A 21061-nucleotide genomic window follows, 5' to 3' on the forward strand; every position below is an offset into this window, starting at 1 on the left:
AATAAAACTACAAACATTGATCATAGTTACTTCAGTTTCCGTTATCAGCTATTTCCACACATGATAATATAGAATGTCGAGAGATGTTGACTGTACTTCTTCCGTTATGATAAGGGTCATTATAAAGTACATCAGTGTGTATATGATTACACTGTAATAATGTCTTGACAGTTTATGTACTTCATGGTATTAAATATCTCTGAAGTTTGTTTTTCATGGTACTCTTCTTTTTTATTAGAACATTACAAATTAATCTTATGAAGTAGATATTGTCCTACATCATAAAATATCATATCCTGTCTGTCAAAAGATGTTGACATAACTATTTTATACGACCGCAAAATTTTTGTGGTAGATTATAGAATTGTATAATCGTGGTTTATAGATAAGTGGAATATTCCCAGCTATTTAATAGTGTTGTTGACTTTTCTTAACCGTCTCGGCATATTCCGTTACTTGACATTAAATATTGGTTAAAAGGTCACAATACATAGAGGTTAGATAAAGTTGTGTGGAAACAGCTTTTAAAACTTATTTTCAAAACACTGTTTGTAAAGATATTAGATATGCCTCCAAGTAAAAAACTGAGTCCGACGAAACGGAAATCCCGTTTCCAGCCATATAGTACTGAAACAGTTGCGACAAAAACTAATTCTGAGAAAACAAAAACCGAAATGGTAGATGAACTGTCTGAAATGGGGGTTCAATGTGCCTACAAACCTCATTTAAACGTTTGATACGTAGCTTTTGGTCCGGGATTTGCTTTTTGTCCGCTTTTGCTTTTTGTCCGACAATTTTGCTTTTTGTCCGACACTTTTGCTTTTTGTTCGTTGCTTTCGGCCCGTTTTGCTTTTTGTCCGATTATTTTGCTTTTCGTCCGACACTTTTGCTTTTTGTCCGTTGCTTTCGGTCCGTTTTGCTCCTTGTCCAATTATTTTGCTTTTAGTCCGACACTTTTGATTTTTGTCCGTTGCTTTCGGTCCGTTTTGAATTTTTGGTTTTTTGGTTTTTGTCCGACACTTTTGCTTTTTGTCCGTTGCTTTTTGTCCGATTTGCTGTTTGTCCGATGATTCTGGTTTATGTCCATTTTAAAATGTGCATACTTTTAAAGGTTCTGTTTGAACTTCAAAACTCAATGTCATATTTGAAATAAATACAAACCTTATTCCTCTCTATAAATGAGTGGTATATGGAGTATCTGGTTTTTTACTAGTCTGATCAATTTGTTCTGAATTTAATTAACCGTACGATTCGTTTAAAGATAATTATTCGTAAATATTTAGACGATTGTTATAATGAGCATTAGTAATATAACTTTATATTTGAAAAACAAAATGCCCGAGAAGAAAGCCACTGAATGCTAAACATAGGGATGAAAATACGGAGTCACTATCTTTCGGTATGGTTTTTGTCTCACCTGCGAAGACAGTAGCTGAAAGCTAGACTTAGGGATTGCTTTTCTGGCGACGACAATTTTTAAGTTTTCTGCTTAAATTAGTTTGATATGATCTACTTGTGATAGATCATTGTTATTTAATATAAAGTAGCATAAATATCAGTTTGGCGACTATTTTGAAGCCTTGCCTCCTGGGTCATGGTCTAGCAACTTTTAATTGATAAGCAATTTTTAATGTTAGTTTTCAGGTTTTTCTATAAAGTTACATTACTATCAGTACATATCAGTTTGATGACTATTTTGAGGCTCTGTCCCCTAGATCGACATAAAACGGTGACTTTGAATTAATTCGCAATTTTCGATGTTACGTTTTCTACTTGAGTGAGATTGATTGGAACTACTTACAATACAAAGAATATTTTCTATTAAGTTACATTACTGTCTGTGCATCTCAGTTTTCGACCATTTTCAGGCCTTGCCCACTAGATCATGTCCCAGCGATTTGATAAGCAATGTTGCTTTCCATCAGCTTGTCTTTTTCTGAATTTTATACTAGTATGTCAGTCAACAGTTTATTTTTAAATCATATTGAGAGAAGATATGAATGATTCATTTTTTTATATACTAATGCCTTATGTTTGAATGACATAATTTTCTATTGTGTTTGATTTCATTTTCGTGATTTTGTTCGTTTATAGGCTGATTGTAGGACGGACATGTCCGACCGGTAGGTTTCAACGGACCGTGGTTTATATGTCAATGTTGTGTTTTCATGGTTTGTTTTTTTGTCTGATACTTTTTTTTAGCAGTGGGTCACCTACAATTAAAGTATGCAATGATTGTTATTTCTTCTCGAATATTGAACGGGGTTCATCTAACCTTGAACACTTTTTCATGTGTCAATAGTAAATGCTTATTTTTCATGTGAAATGGTTGTATGGCGAACGTGCTAGTCGCGAATGGTTCGTCTGAAATTTGCTTTATTTTTTATCGGGTTTTTTTTTCTTAATAAGTTTGGAGGTTCGTATCGGATACTAAATACAATTGTTGGATAATGTTGGTTGTATTGGAATACTGTAATATGCAGATGTCGGATCAGCAATGTAAACAGACATTGTTCTAACTTCCGTCATTCTTCGATCAATTCTCATTAAGGTTGGTTTCTAAGAAACTATAAGACATAGGCATATCCGGCAAGAAGTGTCAATCTGACCTTGAGTTCAGTTTCATAGTTTATTGCTCAATTTTAAGCTGTTTCCTATTTTATACAAACATTTATAAATATACCATACCGACTTATAACTGTATTCTCCAAACTCGGGTTTTCCCTACAAAAGACTCATCAGTAACGCTCAATTCAATTTACATATATTATATAGTTAAAACGTAAAACTAAGAATAATTGTTTAGAATGCAAATGAGACAACTCTCTACAAGAGTCCAAATGTCGATTTTGCTAGCAACTACATGACATCATACGGCCTAAACACGGAGCAAAAGTCTACACCTCATAGACTATTCAAAACGAGAAAATCAACGGCATGATTTATGCATAAACCTTAAAAAAACGAAAAGATTCAAAGTGGTACAAATGTCTGACTTGTAGTGTTTATTTAACTTTGACCTTATTGTTATATTGTTTAGTTTAAGAGGGATGGTCAGTTTTTCAGATATTATTATTTATCGGTCATGTTTTTGAGTTGACTGATTTACTTTCAAGACTGTTTTGCCGAAAATGACGCCAATTTGAAAATGTCTGCTGATAACCTTAGTTTTCTCATTTGTCCCAGTCTATCTTTTAGCTCGATATGGTATATCATTAGAAGATGCAGAGCATCGTTGAATTTTGTTCAGATTAAGCGATTTTTGCCAAAGTTAAAGGACTCGAAATAAAGAATTGTTTTGAAAAATCATGTTTCCATCTTTTTCATCAAGGCTTGAATTAATTGATTGAATTGTTTAAGTTACTGATGGTATTTGAAATTCGTTTCAGTTAATGGATTTTTGCCTTAGTTACGGCCCTTAAAAAAGGAACTTTGAAAATATGGATCTACAAGTATTGTAATTGAAGATTTGCATGCACAAACTAACGATATCATTGTTGCAAATTTAGAAAATCCTATTATCGTTTAATATTTGTCATTCCAGGGCTGAAACGAACTTTTTATGCGGTACGGGGTTAACTCACCATAAAAACCGAGCAATAACCGGTTTGTAATGATCACAATTTTTATCGTGTGCTTTTACTGGATAGTCATCTCATACGCAAATATACCACATCATTAAATTCAATCCATTTGTTTTGCGGGACAATTGTGATGTCTCTTGTTTTTTTTTTTTTAAAGTAAATTAAGAAGTAAAACTCTACGCTATACGGTATTTGCATGTATACACTGAAATAAGAAACATGACTAGAAGTTGAAAATTTGATGTGTAAAAAACAGTAAATACATTTAGAAAGTGTCTCGTGTACCACATTCAAAAAAATTTATTACATTGAAAGTCAAAAAGTCAGCTCAAAAACTTGACCGATAAATAATTATATCTGAAAAACTGAACATCCCTCTAAAACTAAACAATATAAAAATTATGTCAGTCATATAAACACTACAAGTTAGACATTTGTACCCCTTGGAATCTTTTCTTTTCTTTTTAGGTTTATGCATAAATCATGCCGTTGGTTTTCTCGTTTTATATAGTCTATGAAGTGTAGACTTTTGCTCCGCGTTGATGCCGTATGGTATCGTGTAGTTGCTAGCAAAATCCACATTTGGACTCTTGTAGAGAGTTGTCTCATTTACATTCTAAACAATTAGTTTTAGTTTTACATTTTAACTATATACATGTATATAATATATAAAAAAAAACAATAAAAAATTTCAGATGAACCATTCGCTATTCGCCATACAACCATTTCACATGAAAAATAAGCATTTACTAATGACACATGAAAAAGAGTTCAAGGTTAGATGAACCCCGTTCAATATCCGAGAAGAAATAACAATCATTGCATACGCTAATTGTAGGTGACCCATTGCTAAAAAAAGTATCAGACAAACAAACGAACCATGAAAACATAACATTGACCAATAAACCATGGTCAGTTGAAACCTACCAGTCGGCCTATACACGAACGAAACCACGAAAATGAAATCAAACACAATAGAAAATTATGTCATTCAAACATAAGGCATTAGTATATAAAAAATTGAATCATTTTTATCTCCTCTCAATGTGATTTAAAAATAAACTGTTGACTGACATACTAGTATAACACTCAGAAAAAGACAAGCTGATGGATAGCAACATTGCTTATCAAATCGCTGGGACATGATCTAGTGGGCAAGGCCTGAAAATGGTCGAAAACTGAGATGCACAGACAGTAATGTAACTTAATAGAAAATATCCTTTTTTATTGTAATTAGTTCCTATCAATCTCACTAAAGCAGAAAACTTAACATAAAAAAATTGCGAATTAATTCAAAGTCACCGTTTTATGCCGACCTAGTGGACAGAGCCTCAAAATAGCCAGCAAACTGATATGTACTGATAGTAATGTAACTTTATAGAAAATACTGAAATTGAACATTAAAATTGCTTATCAGTTTAATTTTTGCTAGACCATGACCCAGGAGGCAAGGCTTCAAAATAATCGCCAAACCGATATGTACAGATATTTATGCAACTTTACATTAAATAAGAATGACCTATCACAAGTAGATCATATCAAACTAATTTAAGCAGAAAACTTAAAAATTGTCGTAACTACTTTCTTCGCAGGCGAGACAAAAACCATATCGAAAAGTGGTGACGCCGTATTTGCATCCCCATGTTTCGCATTCAGTGGTTTTCTTCTCAGGCGATTTTATTTTTCAAATATAAAGATATATTAAAAATGCTCATTATATCAATCGTCTAAATATTTACGAATACTTATTTTAACCGAAGCGTACGGTTAATTTAAGCATGCTTGGCTTTACCACAGAACAAGGTAAATTCAGGTAAATTCAGAACAAATTGATCAGACTAGTAAAAAAACAGATACTCCATATACCACTAATTTATAGAGAGGAATAAGGTTTGTATTTATTTCAAATATGTCATTGAGTTTCGAAGTTCAAACGGAACCTACAAAAATATGCACATTTTGAAATGGACATAAAGCAGAATCATCGGACAAACAGCAAATCGGACAAAAAGTAACAAAACAAACAGCAAAAGTGTCGGAAAAAAAGCAACAGACAAAAAGCAAAAGTGTCGGACAAAAATCAAAACGGACCGCAAGCAACGGACAAAAATCAAAAGTGTCGGACTAAAAGCAAAATAATCGGACAAAAGGCAAAACGGACCGAAAGCAACGGACAAAAAACAAAAGTGTCGGACGAAAAGCAAAATTATCGGACAAAAAGTAAAACGAACCGAAAGCAACGGACAAAAAGCAAAAGTGTCGGACAAAAAGCAAAAGTGTCGAACAAAAAGCAAAACTATCGGACAAAAAGAAAAAGAGGACAAAAAGCAAATCCCGGACCAAAAGCACCGTATCAAACGTTGTTAAAACTCTGTATACAGAAAACATTGGTACTAAAAACAATGATGCTCGCGGAGGAGAAATCGAAAATACTATAAGTGTAACAGACAGTTTTCAATCCGATACACAAACTGCTGCAACAGAGACACAAAGCCGTGAAAGCATTGACAATACTTTTTCTGCTACGGAAAATGTTAACACTAATATATTTGTGGCTGCTTTTAACACTATGCCACAATGCGTGAATAGCCTTAAGAAATCCGTCGAGACAGAGAAGCTTTACGATACTAACAAACCGTATAATCTACAACGATTGTACAATTCCAATAATACCGGACCGTCGATACAAAACACACCGGATGCGTTACCTCATGGATTTAATAGAACAGGAGTTCGTTCCGATGATTTTTCTAATGTCGACATAGTTTCTACAGCGTTACAAAAACAAATAATACACGGTAAGGACATTAACTAAGCTTCTCTCCTAATTCCTAGTTTCGAGAGTCCCTAATCACATACCAATTTGGCAGACGGTATTGAAATCAATGTAAGGAATAAGCCAGACCCCAGCTTAAGTCGACAACATACAATCTAGGATTTTATCAAGGCCTTCGGAAAATTTAAGCGTAATTTTTACGGGCAGAAGTTCTACGCCTACCATAAATTGTTCTCAGCAAAAGCCGCGACACTATTTCAAGAAAAACAAATCACAGTCGATTGGAGCAAAAGGGATCGCGACCTGATGATTTTGATTGGTGCGGGCGTTGAAATCAATATTTGCAAGGTTTGTCACATGGATATGGTTGACCATGATTCTTAAATCTGTCCACTGCAATTATCGGAGTAAAGCGTATCTACCCCACATCTTGTGAGAAATAGTGATAATTCCGATATTTGTGACTGGCTGTAATAAAGACGGTCGTTACCTCTTCTTACACATGTGCTCTAATTGTCGTAACTTTGATCATAGCTTAACCGTCTGTCATCGTCAATCTACACAAACGATACCAAGAAAAATAGAAAAAACAACACATTTAAAACACTGTTGCTAAGACTGGTACTCCTGCTCCAAAGCAGAATTTTGGTTCCGAAAAATGACTTTCAAATATTAAATTCCTCCAAAATGCTTCTACTCCGATTAACGTAGACGTATTAGAAAATGAACTTAAAATTCATAGTGACACATCTTTTGTATTTTACTTATGCAATGGTTTAAAATATGGTTTTGATACTAAGATATCTGTGACTAATTTCCAACCCTTGAATGTTGTAATAATTGGTCTGCACAATCACAACCGAACATAGTAAATGAATTGTTAAGGAAGGAATGCGAAAATGGTTTTATGTACGGCCTTTTGACATACTTCCATTTTCAAGTTACCGTGTCAGTACGTTGGGAGTTGGGATATGAAAATATTCGAAGAAAAAACGACTTAAATTGTATTTATCGGCACCTCATCAAAGTGATATTCATTTTAGCACCAATGAATTAATTAACAAAGACATCTGCTCTATGTCGTACGTCAAGATCGACAACGCTATAGATATTCTTCTGAAATACTGAAATAAAAACTCTTGGTTATATACAACGATTCAGAACACTGGCGCCGGAGGCAGACTCCTTTCCGGACCCGTGTCCCAACATCTCAGATGTAATATGGTGTTAAATCAAACTGTCGAACAACTATGGACGACGTCTATATCTAAAAGAACCAAGGACGTGTATGATATTGGTTTCATGCATTTTAAGAGATTTTTACTGTTGAAAGATATGACATTTACAAATAACTTTGCCCCAGTTCCGGAAGAAATCTTCATTTATTTTGTTGCCCATTGTCAATCAGTTTTGAAACTTCATTATTCTACCATTAAACTTTATATCTGTGGAATAAGGTACAACTATTTGAAGGAAAATTGTAGTGATCCTTTAGAATTGTATAACGGAAAACCATGTCCTAGGCTTACATGAATCTAAAATTCTGTCAAACGATCTCAAAATCGGAACAAGAGAGTAAGGCTACCTACCACTTTTAATATTCCTTAAAACATTATAAAGATATTACAAAAAGGAGTTTTTTCAAAGTTCATTGACTTCATGATAGAAACAGCTAGCGTGTTTTCTTTCTTTGGCTTCCTCCGATGTGGTGACATAGCTGTTATCAAATCCGAACAATTTGAACCTGTAATTAATTTATGTATATCAGACATTTCATTCACAGACAATGTTGCTAACTAACACTTTAAACAGTCAAAAACTGATCCATTTCGTAAGGGTATAGATATTCAGTTACACAAAATTAAAAGTCATATTTGTCCTTATCTTGTTTTAAAAAATAAATTTAGCGGTCAGGAAAAGTGTATATCGAAACACTGACTCTCTTTTTGTATCAATTGACAATCTAGCCATGGATTAAGATTTTTTATAACAAAAATCAGACATGTTCTAGAGTTATGCGGTTATGATCCTAAAAACTTTGCAGGTCATTCATTTAGAATAGGTGCTGGAACCGTAGCTGGTCAAGCTAAAATAGAGGATCACATGATAAAAACGTTAGACCGTTGGTCTTCAGCTTGCTATGTGCGTTATATTCGCACACAACCAACCTATATAAAACATGCACAACAGCTGCTAGCTGAATCTGTTGATTATATTATAGTTAGTTTTGAATTTATGGACATAAGTGCTGCATGTTTGCTTTATGTGTATATTTTGTTTTTCTTGCCTTATTATTGTGTTATTCGTTGACTTATTGAAGGTGATCCAAGAGGGACTCCTCATTCTAAATACTTGGGGGTCACTCAGACTCATCTGATTTCTAATCACTAGTTCGTCAGAGTTTCTTGGCACCTTTTGAAAAATTTCAGTTATCATTCATAATTTTCATTCATTTTCCAAGCATTTTTCATTTAACATCTCCAATCTCAACTCATTGTAGCCCACCGTCACGCAGGGGCTGGTCCACTGCCACGAATGGGCCGTCGGATGAAGCTTCGCTTTGTCATTCTTTTTTCAGTTGTGTTGTTAAAGTTGAGCGTAGTGGCTTGTCAGCTGGTGTACTTTCCACGAAAGAACCGGTTGCTGACAAAATTATTTTTTAGATAGTTGAGTTATTTTCCAAGGCCAAACATTTTACGTTCGTATTCTGCTATGGCGATGTCTGCGTCGTCGTCCGAAGACATTTGTCGTCCGAAGGCATTTTGGTTCGCAAGCAATAACGTGAGTACAAATTGGATCTCTATGTAATTTTAGCACAAGGTTCTATATCACAATAGGAAGGTTGGGATTGATTTTTGGGGTTATTGTCTTAGCGGTTTATTAATTAAGGGCCAAAAAGGTGCCAAAAACAATTTTAGAAAACTCTTGCCGTCCGAAGAAATTTGGTTGACAGACAATAACTTGAGTATAAGTGTATCGCTCTCTATGAAATTTTAACACAAGGTTTCATACTACAATAGGAACGTTGGGTTTAGTAATTAGGGACCAAAAACAAGCATTTTTCTTATTTCAGGACAATAACTTGTGTATAACAGTATTGATATCTATGAAATTTTTCCACAAGGTGCCATATCTCAAAAGGAAGATTGGAATTGATTTTGAGGGTCATGGCTCTAAACGTTAAGGAATTAGGGGCTAAAAAGGGGAAAAAAAATAACTACGATTTTCTAATTTCTGGACAATAACTTGAGTATTAGTCATTGATTGCTATATAACTGTGGCAGAAGGTTTTATACCAAGAAAGGAAGGTTGATTTTGGGGGTTATGATCCTAACGGTTTAGGAAACAGGGGTTAAAAACAATACTTTTGTAATACTTTGTATAAATTGCATATTTCTTGACCAATTTCAATGGAGTAATTCAAAGTCTTTCATTCTTGGGGTTCTTTCATATGCTGAATCCAGTTATTAAGAATTTGGATTTTGGGCCCTGATTTTGAATTGGTCCATATTAAGGTCTAAATGGTCTAAAATTAAACTTTGATTCAACTCATATAAAAAAAATGAATTAATGCTGTTCTTTGATATGCTGAATTTAATCGTGATTTTAGATTTTTTATTTTGGGGCCTGTCTTCTTATTGGTCCACATTAAGGTCCAAAGGGTCCAAAATTAAACTTTGTTTAATTCTTAAAAATTGAATTCTTGGGGTTCTTTGCAATGCTGAATCTAAGCGTGTATTCAGATTAATGATTTTGGGCACAGTATTCAATTAGGTCTAAATTAGGGTCCAAAATTAGATACTAGCTTTTGATCATAAACAAACTTCTGTCCAAGTTTGGTACAAATCCAGGATATTTTAAGAAAGTTATTAAAATTTTAAAAACTTTAACCACAGAGTGAATGTAATGTTTCCTGGCAGAAAAACTAAGTCCATTTATTAGTAAAATACGGAAAAACAGGAATTTTTTTTTTACAAAATTTACTTCTGGATACTATCTTATGATCATAAACAAGCTTCTGTCCAAGTTTGGTAGAAATCCATGATAGTTTAAGAAAGTTATTAAAAATTCAAAAACTTTAACCACAGAGTGAACATTTGTGGACGCCGCCGCCGCCGACGACGACGACGACGACGACGACGGAATGTAGGATTGCTATGTCTCGCTTTTTCGACAAAAGTCGAAGGCTCGACAAAAATAATAATAAAAGTACCCCCCCCCCCCTAGACAAAAAAAAAAAAAAAAACCAATGATTGTCGTCTTGTCGAAAGCAAGGAGATCTTCAAGATTTATGAGTGAAATAACTGCCTACTTGGATCTTTTGACACAAATCCTTCTTTTTGTCAAGCTTGAGAAATTTATTTCGCGAAAGCGAGACTTGGCGATCCTAGATTCCGTCGTCAGCGTTAACGCCGGCTGCGTCAGCATTTAGGTTCAGTCTGTGGTTAAAGTTTTGTTTTACATCAAAATCTTTGTCAAACATAATGGAATTTCGGGAAATTGGGACAGAAGCTTCTTTATGACCAAAATACAGTATCCAGGACAAAATTTTGCAAATATTTATTTTCATTTTTCCGTATTTTATTAATAAATGGACTTCGTTTTCCTTAACAGTTAAATTCAGGTTTTGTCTAAGGTTAAAGTTTTTCACGCAGTCATCAATAACCGTTTTGTTAAATCGTCCAGTTGCAAGTTAAATGCATATCCATGCAGGTCAAGATCATGATAATGATATATGAATGTTGAAACTGTTTTGTTCTACATTGCGCTGGACTTTTCACTTGTTTGTTCGAAATGCAACAGTCCGAGTAAAGACATTGTATAGCTTATTAGTGGGTGTGGCTTTTCTGCTAAGAGTTTAATTCCATACGACTAACTGTACATAGCTGTTTGTTTTTATGGGAACTTTTTTATTATGGGTTGAACAAGGAACGTATATACTATTCCAAGGTTAAACGATCAGACTATTTATACAATATTGAAAACATAACATTTATGAAGCCATGGTTATAGTTTATTAAATACTTCGCATATTATAATTCATGATATCGACTAGCTTTGTGTTATGACAAGAAACAACTTTTCAAAAAGCTCCGTTTTACATGACAATCATATGGTTTAAATTGTTTATCTATATCCGACCGACACAAGCCAAAGAGAATAAATTATGTAGTGTCACCGTTGAATGATACTTAGTATACTGTTTTGGCAATTAATGTCGTTACGTCAGCATGTATCAGGAAATTGTTCTCAATCTCCAAGATGATATTTCTGCACATAAACTTCCTCGAAGTTCTTGGAAGCTTCCAGTGACTTGTAGGCCCTAATTCCTTCATTATCAAACATTTGGTTTTGGTTATTTGCAAGGTAAATTTCAAGTTTCCTTCAAATTTCTTTCCCAATTTTCTCCCGTAATTTTCAAACACTAGGTCTCGAAATTCTACACAATATTTTTTTTACTTTATTAAACATAAACATAAACCAAAAATTAGATGACACTCAACGACTTCACAGGTAAACGGGAAAGCGGCGGGCATCCTTAACATCGAATATTGATTTGTACCAAATGACTTTGCCCTCAGTTCATCCAAATCTCGCATACTCTCGCATGAATTTTAATTAAACGCTTGACCCACTCAGAATTCTAGGTCGCGAACAAGCTTTCCCTGAACTAGAGTATTATGTCCAGTTTCTGATATTACCACTCCAGGACATGATCAATGAAGTTATTTGAAATTTTGTTTATTTTAACATTTTTATAACTAATCATGGAAATTAAATATCATAATGAATAAAGGAGAGTTTGTGATGTATTAATTCCCTAAAATTAGTTAATGTGTATATTTGTTCGATTATTTTGTAATTCTTTGTATGTTATATTTCAATGTATTTCATGAGGGCCTTAGGGAAGATTAGTTTCACAGCTAATTGTGTAACCCTCTTTAAATAAAGAATTATTATGACATGTATAATTATAATTATTATTATTTAAAAAAAAACAGTATTTTTCTTCTTATAAAAACTACACACAATTTGTATTACATATTTACATTTGTAATTAACTAAATATTCACATTGATGAATATGGATAAGTGTTGTGTCTTTACTATTGATTCATGCATGCAGCAATTACCACCAATTATCAAGAAAACAAAACATGTGAAATTCATCAAATAACACATTTATTATTAGAGTGACAATTATAATTGAAAACTTTGTGTTTTCTAAGTAGAGTGGCTGATAAGCTGATTAAAAAAAAAAAAAAGTAAAACAACAAAAATACCGAACTCCAATGAAAATTCAAAACGGAAAATCTCTTTAACAATTGGCAAAATCAAAAGCTCAAACATATCAAACGAATGGAAAACAACTGTGATATTCCTGACTTGGTACAGGCATTTCTGATGTAGAAAATGGTGGATTAAATCTGATTTTAAAGCTAGCTAAACCTCTCACTTGTATGACAGTCGCATAAAATTCCATTTTTTGACAACAACGTGTGAACAAAGCAAACAGCCATAATAGGTAAAAAGGTCAGAAGTAGTAGAACATCAGTCAACATTGTGTTATTATCTCAATCACCATAAAAACAAATAAATATGTCAACAAAGAAAAACAAATGGCATATAGATAAAGCACATACGCAACATTGAAACACAAGAATACAAACAATGACAACAGCACATCAACACAATGACGGGATGTACAAGTACCGAGCCACGTCTAAATCCATCATCTTTTTTTTGTGATTTCTTGTTATAACTGTAGGACTATATTAATGAGGAATGATATTTTGGAAACATGATATTTTTTTTGAAGAATTTCGTGATAGGTTTGTTCGTTATTCTGTATGAATTACTTTTCAGAATGGTATATATATCGATATATATATATATATATATTTGGATGAAGCGAACCTCTTTAAAAACTTAGCTCATATTATCCCTTAATAAATAAATTAAATAAATTCTTTGTGTACTTGGATATGCTGAATCTGTCCAATTCGGGGCCCAAAATTAAATATATGGGGTTCTTTGATATGCTGAATCTGCCCTTGTATTTAAATTTGAGATTTTCAGAACCCTGTTATCAAATTGGTCCACATTGAGGTCCAAAGGGTCCAAAATCAAACTTTGTTTGAGTTCATCAAAAATTAAATTCTTGAGGTTCTATGATTGCTTAACCTAACCGTGTATTCAGATTTTGGATATTGGACCAAAATAGGTAAAAGTCCAATTTCAAATCTTTCAGCTCTTTGAACACATTTAATCTGTGTAAGAAACCTTTAATGTGTCAAATATTTAATCACAATCCAAATTCAGAGCTGTATAAAGATTCAATGTATTGTCCATACTTGCCCCAACTGTTCAGGGTTTGACATCTGCGGTCGTATCAAGCTGCGCCCTCTCGGATCATTTTATTCATAGATGAAAAGAATTAGATGAAACTTAGAAACAAGAAATTCGTGAATTTCACAAGAAAAGAAATAATCAAAGCCATAAATATTTTGCATGGTTGTTTTTAAAGAGATGAAGTATACTGTCAAGTGATTGCTAATTATCGTATATATATATATATTCATCTACTTTAAATTGCAGTTATGGCCCTACGAAACACCATTTGATATATATTTTCAACAGTTGATGCAAATATAACGCTGACAAATAAATTTATTTTCATAAACCAAATTTTCGAACATGTATACTGATAATGTATCCATTTGAATTTTTTGGGATCACCCCCAGATTTTGGTAGGGTTCATGTTGCTCAGTGTTTAGTTTTTAATGCACTGTTTTGTGGATTTGTTTGTCTTTACGTCGTCTTTTGGTTATTTTTTTCGTGGCGTTGTTAGTTTTCTCTTCGACTTCCGAGTTTTGCCTGTCCCATTTGTATCTTCCGCCTCTTTTGTTTTATTTCACTAAATTCCCTTAAGGTGACCATGGTCTTTTATTTTAGTTCTGGTCATGATAAATTTTTCATGGTAATATTCGTGCAAAAATTATTAACAAAAGGCTGATGAGACTTATAGATAAATATATAATTATCGGTAGCACACTCGTCTCGATTCGTGGTAATGTCAAGCCAAACACTTAAAAATTGGATATGACTAAGTACCTTAAATACTCTCTTAAACCTGCATCCTGTTGATGTATATGTCCAAAGTCAGAAACATGGTTACGGGTTGGGTTGTCTGTTGTGACATATTTTCCACTAGGAAATTTTGGTGTTAATGAAATATCTTAAAGTATCGTATTACTAAGACATCTCTCTTTTCAAAAATGTCTACAATATTGGCAATTGACAGCTTTTTATATATGGCATAGACACTTTTCTATCGTAAATGATGGTTGGTTGACATTTTTGTGTCATTTCAATTTATTAAGTTATTGTCTATTTATAATCATATCCAGTCCATTTTATTCATGTCTCTTTCTATATTTGATACCATCCTCTGTTATTTATATACCCTTCTTTAAAACCAAGTCCCACAAATATTATTCATATCTGCTTCATTTAAAGCAAGCTTTAGTTATTCATATCTCTTACTTTTCTTCTGTGGAAGATATATAAATTAAATGTTCCTTCAAGTTTGTTATTTATTTAACCCTTCTTGTAATACAATTGTTGTTTTTTTTTCCAGAGGAAATAAAAAATATGGAAAACAAAACGAAGGAAAAGGTATAATATTTCAAAAAATTAAGATATGTTCTTCGTTATAGATCAGAACAATGTCAGTGTGAAATCGTCCATCATTTTAAGTTCACAACAAGCTATTTGCAGTATGGTTCAATGCATACACAAATAAGTAAATAATTTGTTAAGATTAAATGATACGTTTTTGGTATTTATATTACTTATTTTCAGGAAAACGCGTGACTCAAACTGAAAAAAATATAGTCAAGATTTTATAGGTTTTCTTCAATTTGCGCACAACCTCTAGATTCTGTTTCGATCCTATTTGATCATTTAGATCTTCAACTGTGTCGGATTTTATACACCCTTGGCTTTCAATTATACAGCTTTGAGCGTTCCTGATGAAGGTAAATCCAGAAAAGCGCCTTGAACGCATGAAATTTGTTGTTTTCATTTTTTAACAATGCAATGAAGGAATTTTGCTAAACGATGACTTACAAGATTTGTTTACTAGGAAGGCTGTAACTTATTACGAATTCTGACAAAAACTATGATTAACATGACCATTTTAGGTAAAATCGGTCAATTTCGACGGATTGATATCATAGTGACGTATCAACTGACATGTCTACAGTAGAATGTACAGCGTTAATTACCCTTTGAAGAACGTTCCTTATTGCTGGCAATTTAAGGGACCAGATACTGACTCTTATATTATACCCCTTTTTTGTAAATGATTGCTTAACTGTCCATCATCGACTCAATGTCAAAGCAAGACTTGACACTTGTAAAATGTCAATTCATCGTTAAATTTAAGACATGATCGATGTTGGACTTTTGATGTTTGACCTTTTTGCTGCCTCTAAACAGAAATTTCTCTGTAAACAGTTGGTTAGTTTCAATATTATGCCCAAATTACACCAGATCATTTTTTTTATCAAAAAGAAGATATTGTGAAACCTCTATAATATGTGGACAGAAGTGGTGCGTTAGTTTTGTTGCTGAGTATATAGTATATCTTTTATTTAAGGTCATTGCTATCAAACGCACCATATATGAATTGAATAAAACTCAAGCAGAAATAATGGACAGGATGACATCAAAAAGGTATGCTTCTGCAATTTTGTACTTTTTTTAGTAATATATATTTACCTTTGTTTGCATTTTATGGTTAAGTTTGTAATGCAGAATTAATTGATTTTCCTGTATTACAAAATATGTCTAAAACAAAGGTCTAGTTTTTCATACCATTAATTTGCATGGAATTCCTAAAAGACACTCATTTTTTTTATACTTTTTAAGAGATTGTATGCAACTATATTGTAGTTTTTATCTTGATTTGACAGATGTTCTACTTCTACAATTAAAAAGAAACCAGGCGTATAACTGCGTACACCAGACGCATATTTCGTTTACATATGTATTTCTAAAAATTAAAAGTTTTAATTTTGTAAGTGACCACCGTTATTAGGTTTACTAGTATTTCATTTTTGGATGTTCGCGTTAACCTTCAAGTAATTAAAAACAAAAAGTGTTGTACATTTATAGTGAGTAGAAAAAAAATCATATGACGGTTTATTTATTTCGTAAAGAGTAGCCTCTTGACGAACACAAGAGTAATGACTAGACACTATTATCATGTTTTTACTTAAACATATTACCGAATTCGCTGTAAACATTAGCTTTGCAATGGTCAATGTTAGATATCAATTAAATTAAGACATACACAAGTGATATATTTTGAAATCTTTGCAATTGGTCAAATTTGATATGAAATTCGAGTGTAACTAATTCGTGTAATTGATCATTAAGTTTGAGTTAAATGTTTTAGCATGAGTAGTACTTCAATGCTGGCTGTTGTCTCAAAAGAAATAACACGTAAGTACATAAAGAAATATGTTAATGGCAAAATCTGCATTCTGCAACTTTAATATTTCCTTTTTGTTCTTTTTTAATATTTTAACACTTATTTCATTGTTAGGATCCATTTAAAGAATTCATTATTGATAATTGTTTTGGGGTAATGACTGTTGAAGGGAATTAAAACGCCTCTCGCTAATTCACACGAGAACAGGAAGGTCAATATTTCGATTTATTTAAGAGACAAGCAGAATGTTATCTAACCATTTATACTTTACTTTGATAATATATCTGTAAATGTGTTTTTAGAATTGGAAGAACATGTTAGTCGAGTTGAATCAGACACTCAGTCCATTGAATATACAAAAAATCTGGACAACGTTACAAAGCTAATGTCTAACTTGTTGATGAAAACTACTAGATTAAACACACTTGTAGTAAATCTACAAAAAACGACGGCCTTTGATGAGAATAGTGGTAAATGTGGTTCTAGTGATCTTTTGACTGAAGATAAATCTGTGTGTTTCTCAAATGTACTGGACAGAAATTCATCCGCAAAGATAGATACTATACCATCCAGAAAACATTGTGAGGAATCTGAAGAAGATAATACCGAATATAGACTAGATAATGAATGTTGTAGCGGTGACGCTAATATCCATAACCGTTCCAGTTATATGAATGGTAGGACAGTACAACTACTGACACATAATGCAATAAAGAATGAATCCAATGTCATCCATAACGAACCTATCAAAGCACAAAGCGATACAAGAAACATTAATAAATTGAAAGGGGATAGTTATAACGTTAAAGCTCAACAATCTTCACTTTTAAAGAGCAGTGGTGAAGAAAATGTTGTAAAAGAAAATGAAAACGGACAAGACAACCCATTATGTACATTAAACAAGGACGTTGGTTATAAGGATTTGCCTGAGATTGAAAATTGTAACATATCAAATTCAAAAAGCAGGATTCATAAAAATGAATCTGGCTATAAGTGTAAGACCCCGAATACACAAAACGACAACCGCGTTAGCTTTCATAATAATCAGGAAAGTTTTAAAGGGGATATAGATAAAAGCTTTTGCAATATAGACGTTCAAATAGAAGAATCGATTGTACCAAATATAAAACCGACATCACACAATAAAGTTGACGTAAAACCTATGATGACGTCTGCAACATCGTAAGTACCAGTACAAACTATCTTTAAATTAATCATTGCAATATACTTTTTTTTGTTGAATTTTTCCGTCTTAAGTTTTATATATATATATAATCAGCTTTCTGCTACAATAATGATTTTAGCATAACCTTTATCAGGTACGCTCGAGACCGAAAATTTGAAAGACAAAATGTGAAATGTGTGAGAGTAAAAACCAGTATATCTCACAAAAGGTCAGGACACTCAAGCTGCATTAAAAGATGTGAAAAAACGTCAACATTGTTACAATTTGATTCCCTTAGTTTCAGATAAAAAGAATATCTGATTCTATGTTATATGATAAGCAAGAGTTATACTTACAAACAATGATATTGACACATATCTAAGGATGTATAATAATTACTATACAGTTATATACAATGTTTGGCATATATCATGTCGATGATTATATTTGGCATTGCACATGGTCATGCTTTTCTTATTCTGTTTATGACTTCGTTACAATAATACCGTTGGATGTGTACTGATTAATATTTTAGTCTTGTAACATTTGGTAGTTGTAGTGATCTTTCAACTAGAGTGTTTCGTACCTGCTGGTTTCTTAGATCGGTAATTTGTTTCTTTTGTATTTTTGTTAATTGCTTTTGTGTTTTGTGGTAATCACATGAGTTAAACCCTTTGCAACTGATTTTTACAGTAAATATAGCTGTTCTACGTATACCACTATCCCTGGTTGGAGGAAGTTTATGCATTCAAAAAAATAATTAAAATCGCCACATTTTGTACGTACCTGTCCAGTACCGTAAGTCAAACATTGGTAAATTATTATTTGCTGCATACAATATTCGATTTTGGTTTTATGTTTTAGCATAAATGAAAAATCTGGTTTTTGAATTGGTTCACAGTTTATCATGTCTTTGCTTTTTTCATGTATGAAGGTCGAACTGCCCAAGTTGTGTCCAAAGAACGGTCCAAGTTGTCTCCAGTATTTTATTTTATATTGATCTGATAATGATCAAGTCTTTGTCTGTTTCTCATTGCTAAACTGTCCGACTTGTCTTCATAGACTTTCTTATTTGTATTTTTATAAACCCCAAGTTGTCTTGTACTTGGGCCTGACTGGGCTATGTTATGAAGTTTGTGAAGTGTTCAAGTAAGACGTGACTAGTAGCAAGATCCACATTTTTTTCCCGGAATAGCCTCAAAATGTTACGGAAAAATATATTTTGCTCATTATGTCATGTGCATGAGCAAATGGTTATGTTGAAAAGCATCGAGGTTAAATGAATATATTCCCAAAATAAATCTCGAAAGATTTTAACTAGGTAGTATTTATAAGGTGCTCTGGCTTTTTGTAGACTATTTACTTAACAAGCAATGAAACCAGCATCATAATATACCATTTAATTGCACCTTTCACTTTACAAAGGAAAAAACAAAAAATTCAACCCCAACCCTCTCCTTAAAAACAACCAAAAATTAAAACAAATTGGCTGACAGATTGTTCTTGTGTTGTGATATTTGTTACACCGCTGTCTCTGGTTGAGGGGAAGATTGAGCGCTCACAAATATTTTTAGCGCCGCCACTTTCTTGATGTACCTGTTCCAAGTCAGGAGCCTGTAGTTCAATAGTTGTCGTTGGTTCATGTCTGTCATATTTGTTTTTTCGTAAATTGTTTTGTTATGAATTAGGCCGTTATGTTTTTCGTTTGAATTGTTTCCCATTTTCCATATCGGGGCTTTTTATAGCCGCCTTCTTTATTAATTTCTAAGTGCAAATCGGGAAAGCGCTAAAGATGCTGCTTAGTGAAGGTTAAGAAAACTTTTTACATTGTTCTATATTGCTCGAGAATAGGATATGAACTAGTAGCTTTTTAAATTATTACTCTTCAACAATGAACATATAAAATTACATTTAGATATAGTTCGTTCTGGCGATCAAGAAGAAGAGCGGATGATGAAGACATTGATGGTGAACGTATGTATAATAGTGATTACTTATTTGACAAAAAACTAATTCATGTAATGAAGAATAGGTATGTTAATTCGCTTGTGCTCACATAAGTGTTCGCTTGTACTCACATAAGTATTCGTTTGACATTAATGTTGCCTTTGATAAATGCTGATTTATTTAATAAAATTATATTTCTAATGCATATTTTTTATGGAAATTATATGATCTATATGACTGATAATTGTTAAAGTTTTAGATGTTGTTTTTTCTTAAACTAAATAAATGTAATCATTTAATATATTTATAGGACTATTTAAAGGTGATCAACCAAAAACTCTAAGTGGGTGGTATCATTATTTCAGACAAATAAAAGCATATGGTAAGTGTTTTGACATCAAATAAACTAACTCGTAAAAGGAGCTTATTCCAATTTCGCCTTCGCTGTCTTTTGCATATTGTCTGGTTTGAACTTAGGTGAAATGGTAACTTGTGTAAACATAAACCTGATGCTAAGTAATAAAGGTCATGTTGTGTTCAATATAATGTTATTTAAGTGCCAGTCTGCCTAAGAATCAAACAATGACGAAAAAAGGACAAACAAAAACTCGCTCAAGTTTATACCAATTTAAGTTCAAAATGTATAATGGTACACGAATATAATATTCGTTTTCCTTCTCCTGTTCTGGTATCTCAAGATATAATTTGGTTGAAATGCACTAGAAATTAACAATTAATGGAAAATTATCCCATCATTTCCTATTATTCTAACCAAAAGTTATCTAGAGATTTCTTGTTTTACCAGACACACAAAAAAGAAAGACCTACCATTTCTAACTCAGGATTAGGGTAACTTCAAAATGGGATGTAAGGTCGGCGAATTTTTTTCGGCCATGTTTTGAAATTCTGTTAAATTGCCTGATTCTTACAAAGACTGACACTTAAAACCTAACAAGCTTATACATACCAATTAACCAATTTGAAAGCATACACTTCTGCTAATTGAATAAGGACAAAATGTAAAAAAAGAGTAATGAGTAACATTCACAGCATTAACACACATCAAGAGCAAGATTAATGCCAAGATG

At 32.8% G+C, this 21061-nt stretch overlaps 1 protein-coding gene across 2 annotated transcripts in view; it reads left to right on the forward strand.

The window, feature by feature from the left end:
* The first annotated feature begins 15007 nt into the window (after positions 1-15007).
* Positions 15008-21061, forward strand: part of LOC127734537 (uncharacterized) — a 34716-nt gene continuing 28662 nt past the window's right edge. For both annotated transcript variants that reach the window (XM_052244462.1, XM_052244463.1), the window contains exons 1-6: positions 15008-15039; positions 16025-16101; positions 16826-16872; positions 17164-18043; positions 19942-20000; positions 20284-20355. In XM_052244462.1, coding sequence (XP_052100422.1) covers positions 15016-15039; positions 16025-16101; positions 16826-16872; positions 17164-18043; positions 19942-20000; positions 20284-20355 — 1159 coding nt within the window. In that variant the 5' untranslated portion in view covers positions 15008-15015. The remainder of the gene's footprint in view (positions 15040-16024; positions 16102-16825; positions 16873-17163; positions 18044-19941; positions 20001-20283; positions 20356-21061) is intronic.

The sequence above is a fragment of the Mytilus californianus genome, unplaced genomic scaffold (assembly GCF_021869535.1).
Source record: "Mytilus californianus isolate M0D057914Y unplaced genomic scaffold, xbMytCali1.0.p SCAF_3, whole genome shotgun sequence".
In the NCBI taxonomy this organism is placed as follows: domain Eukaryota; kingdom Metazoa; phylum Mollusca; class Bivalvia; order Mytilida; family Mytilidae; genus Mytilus; species Mytilus californianus.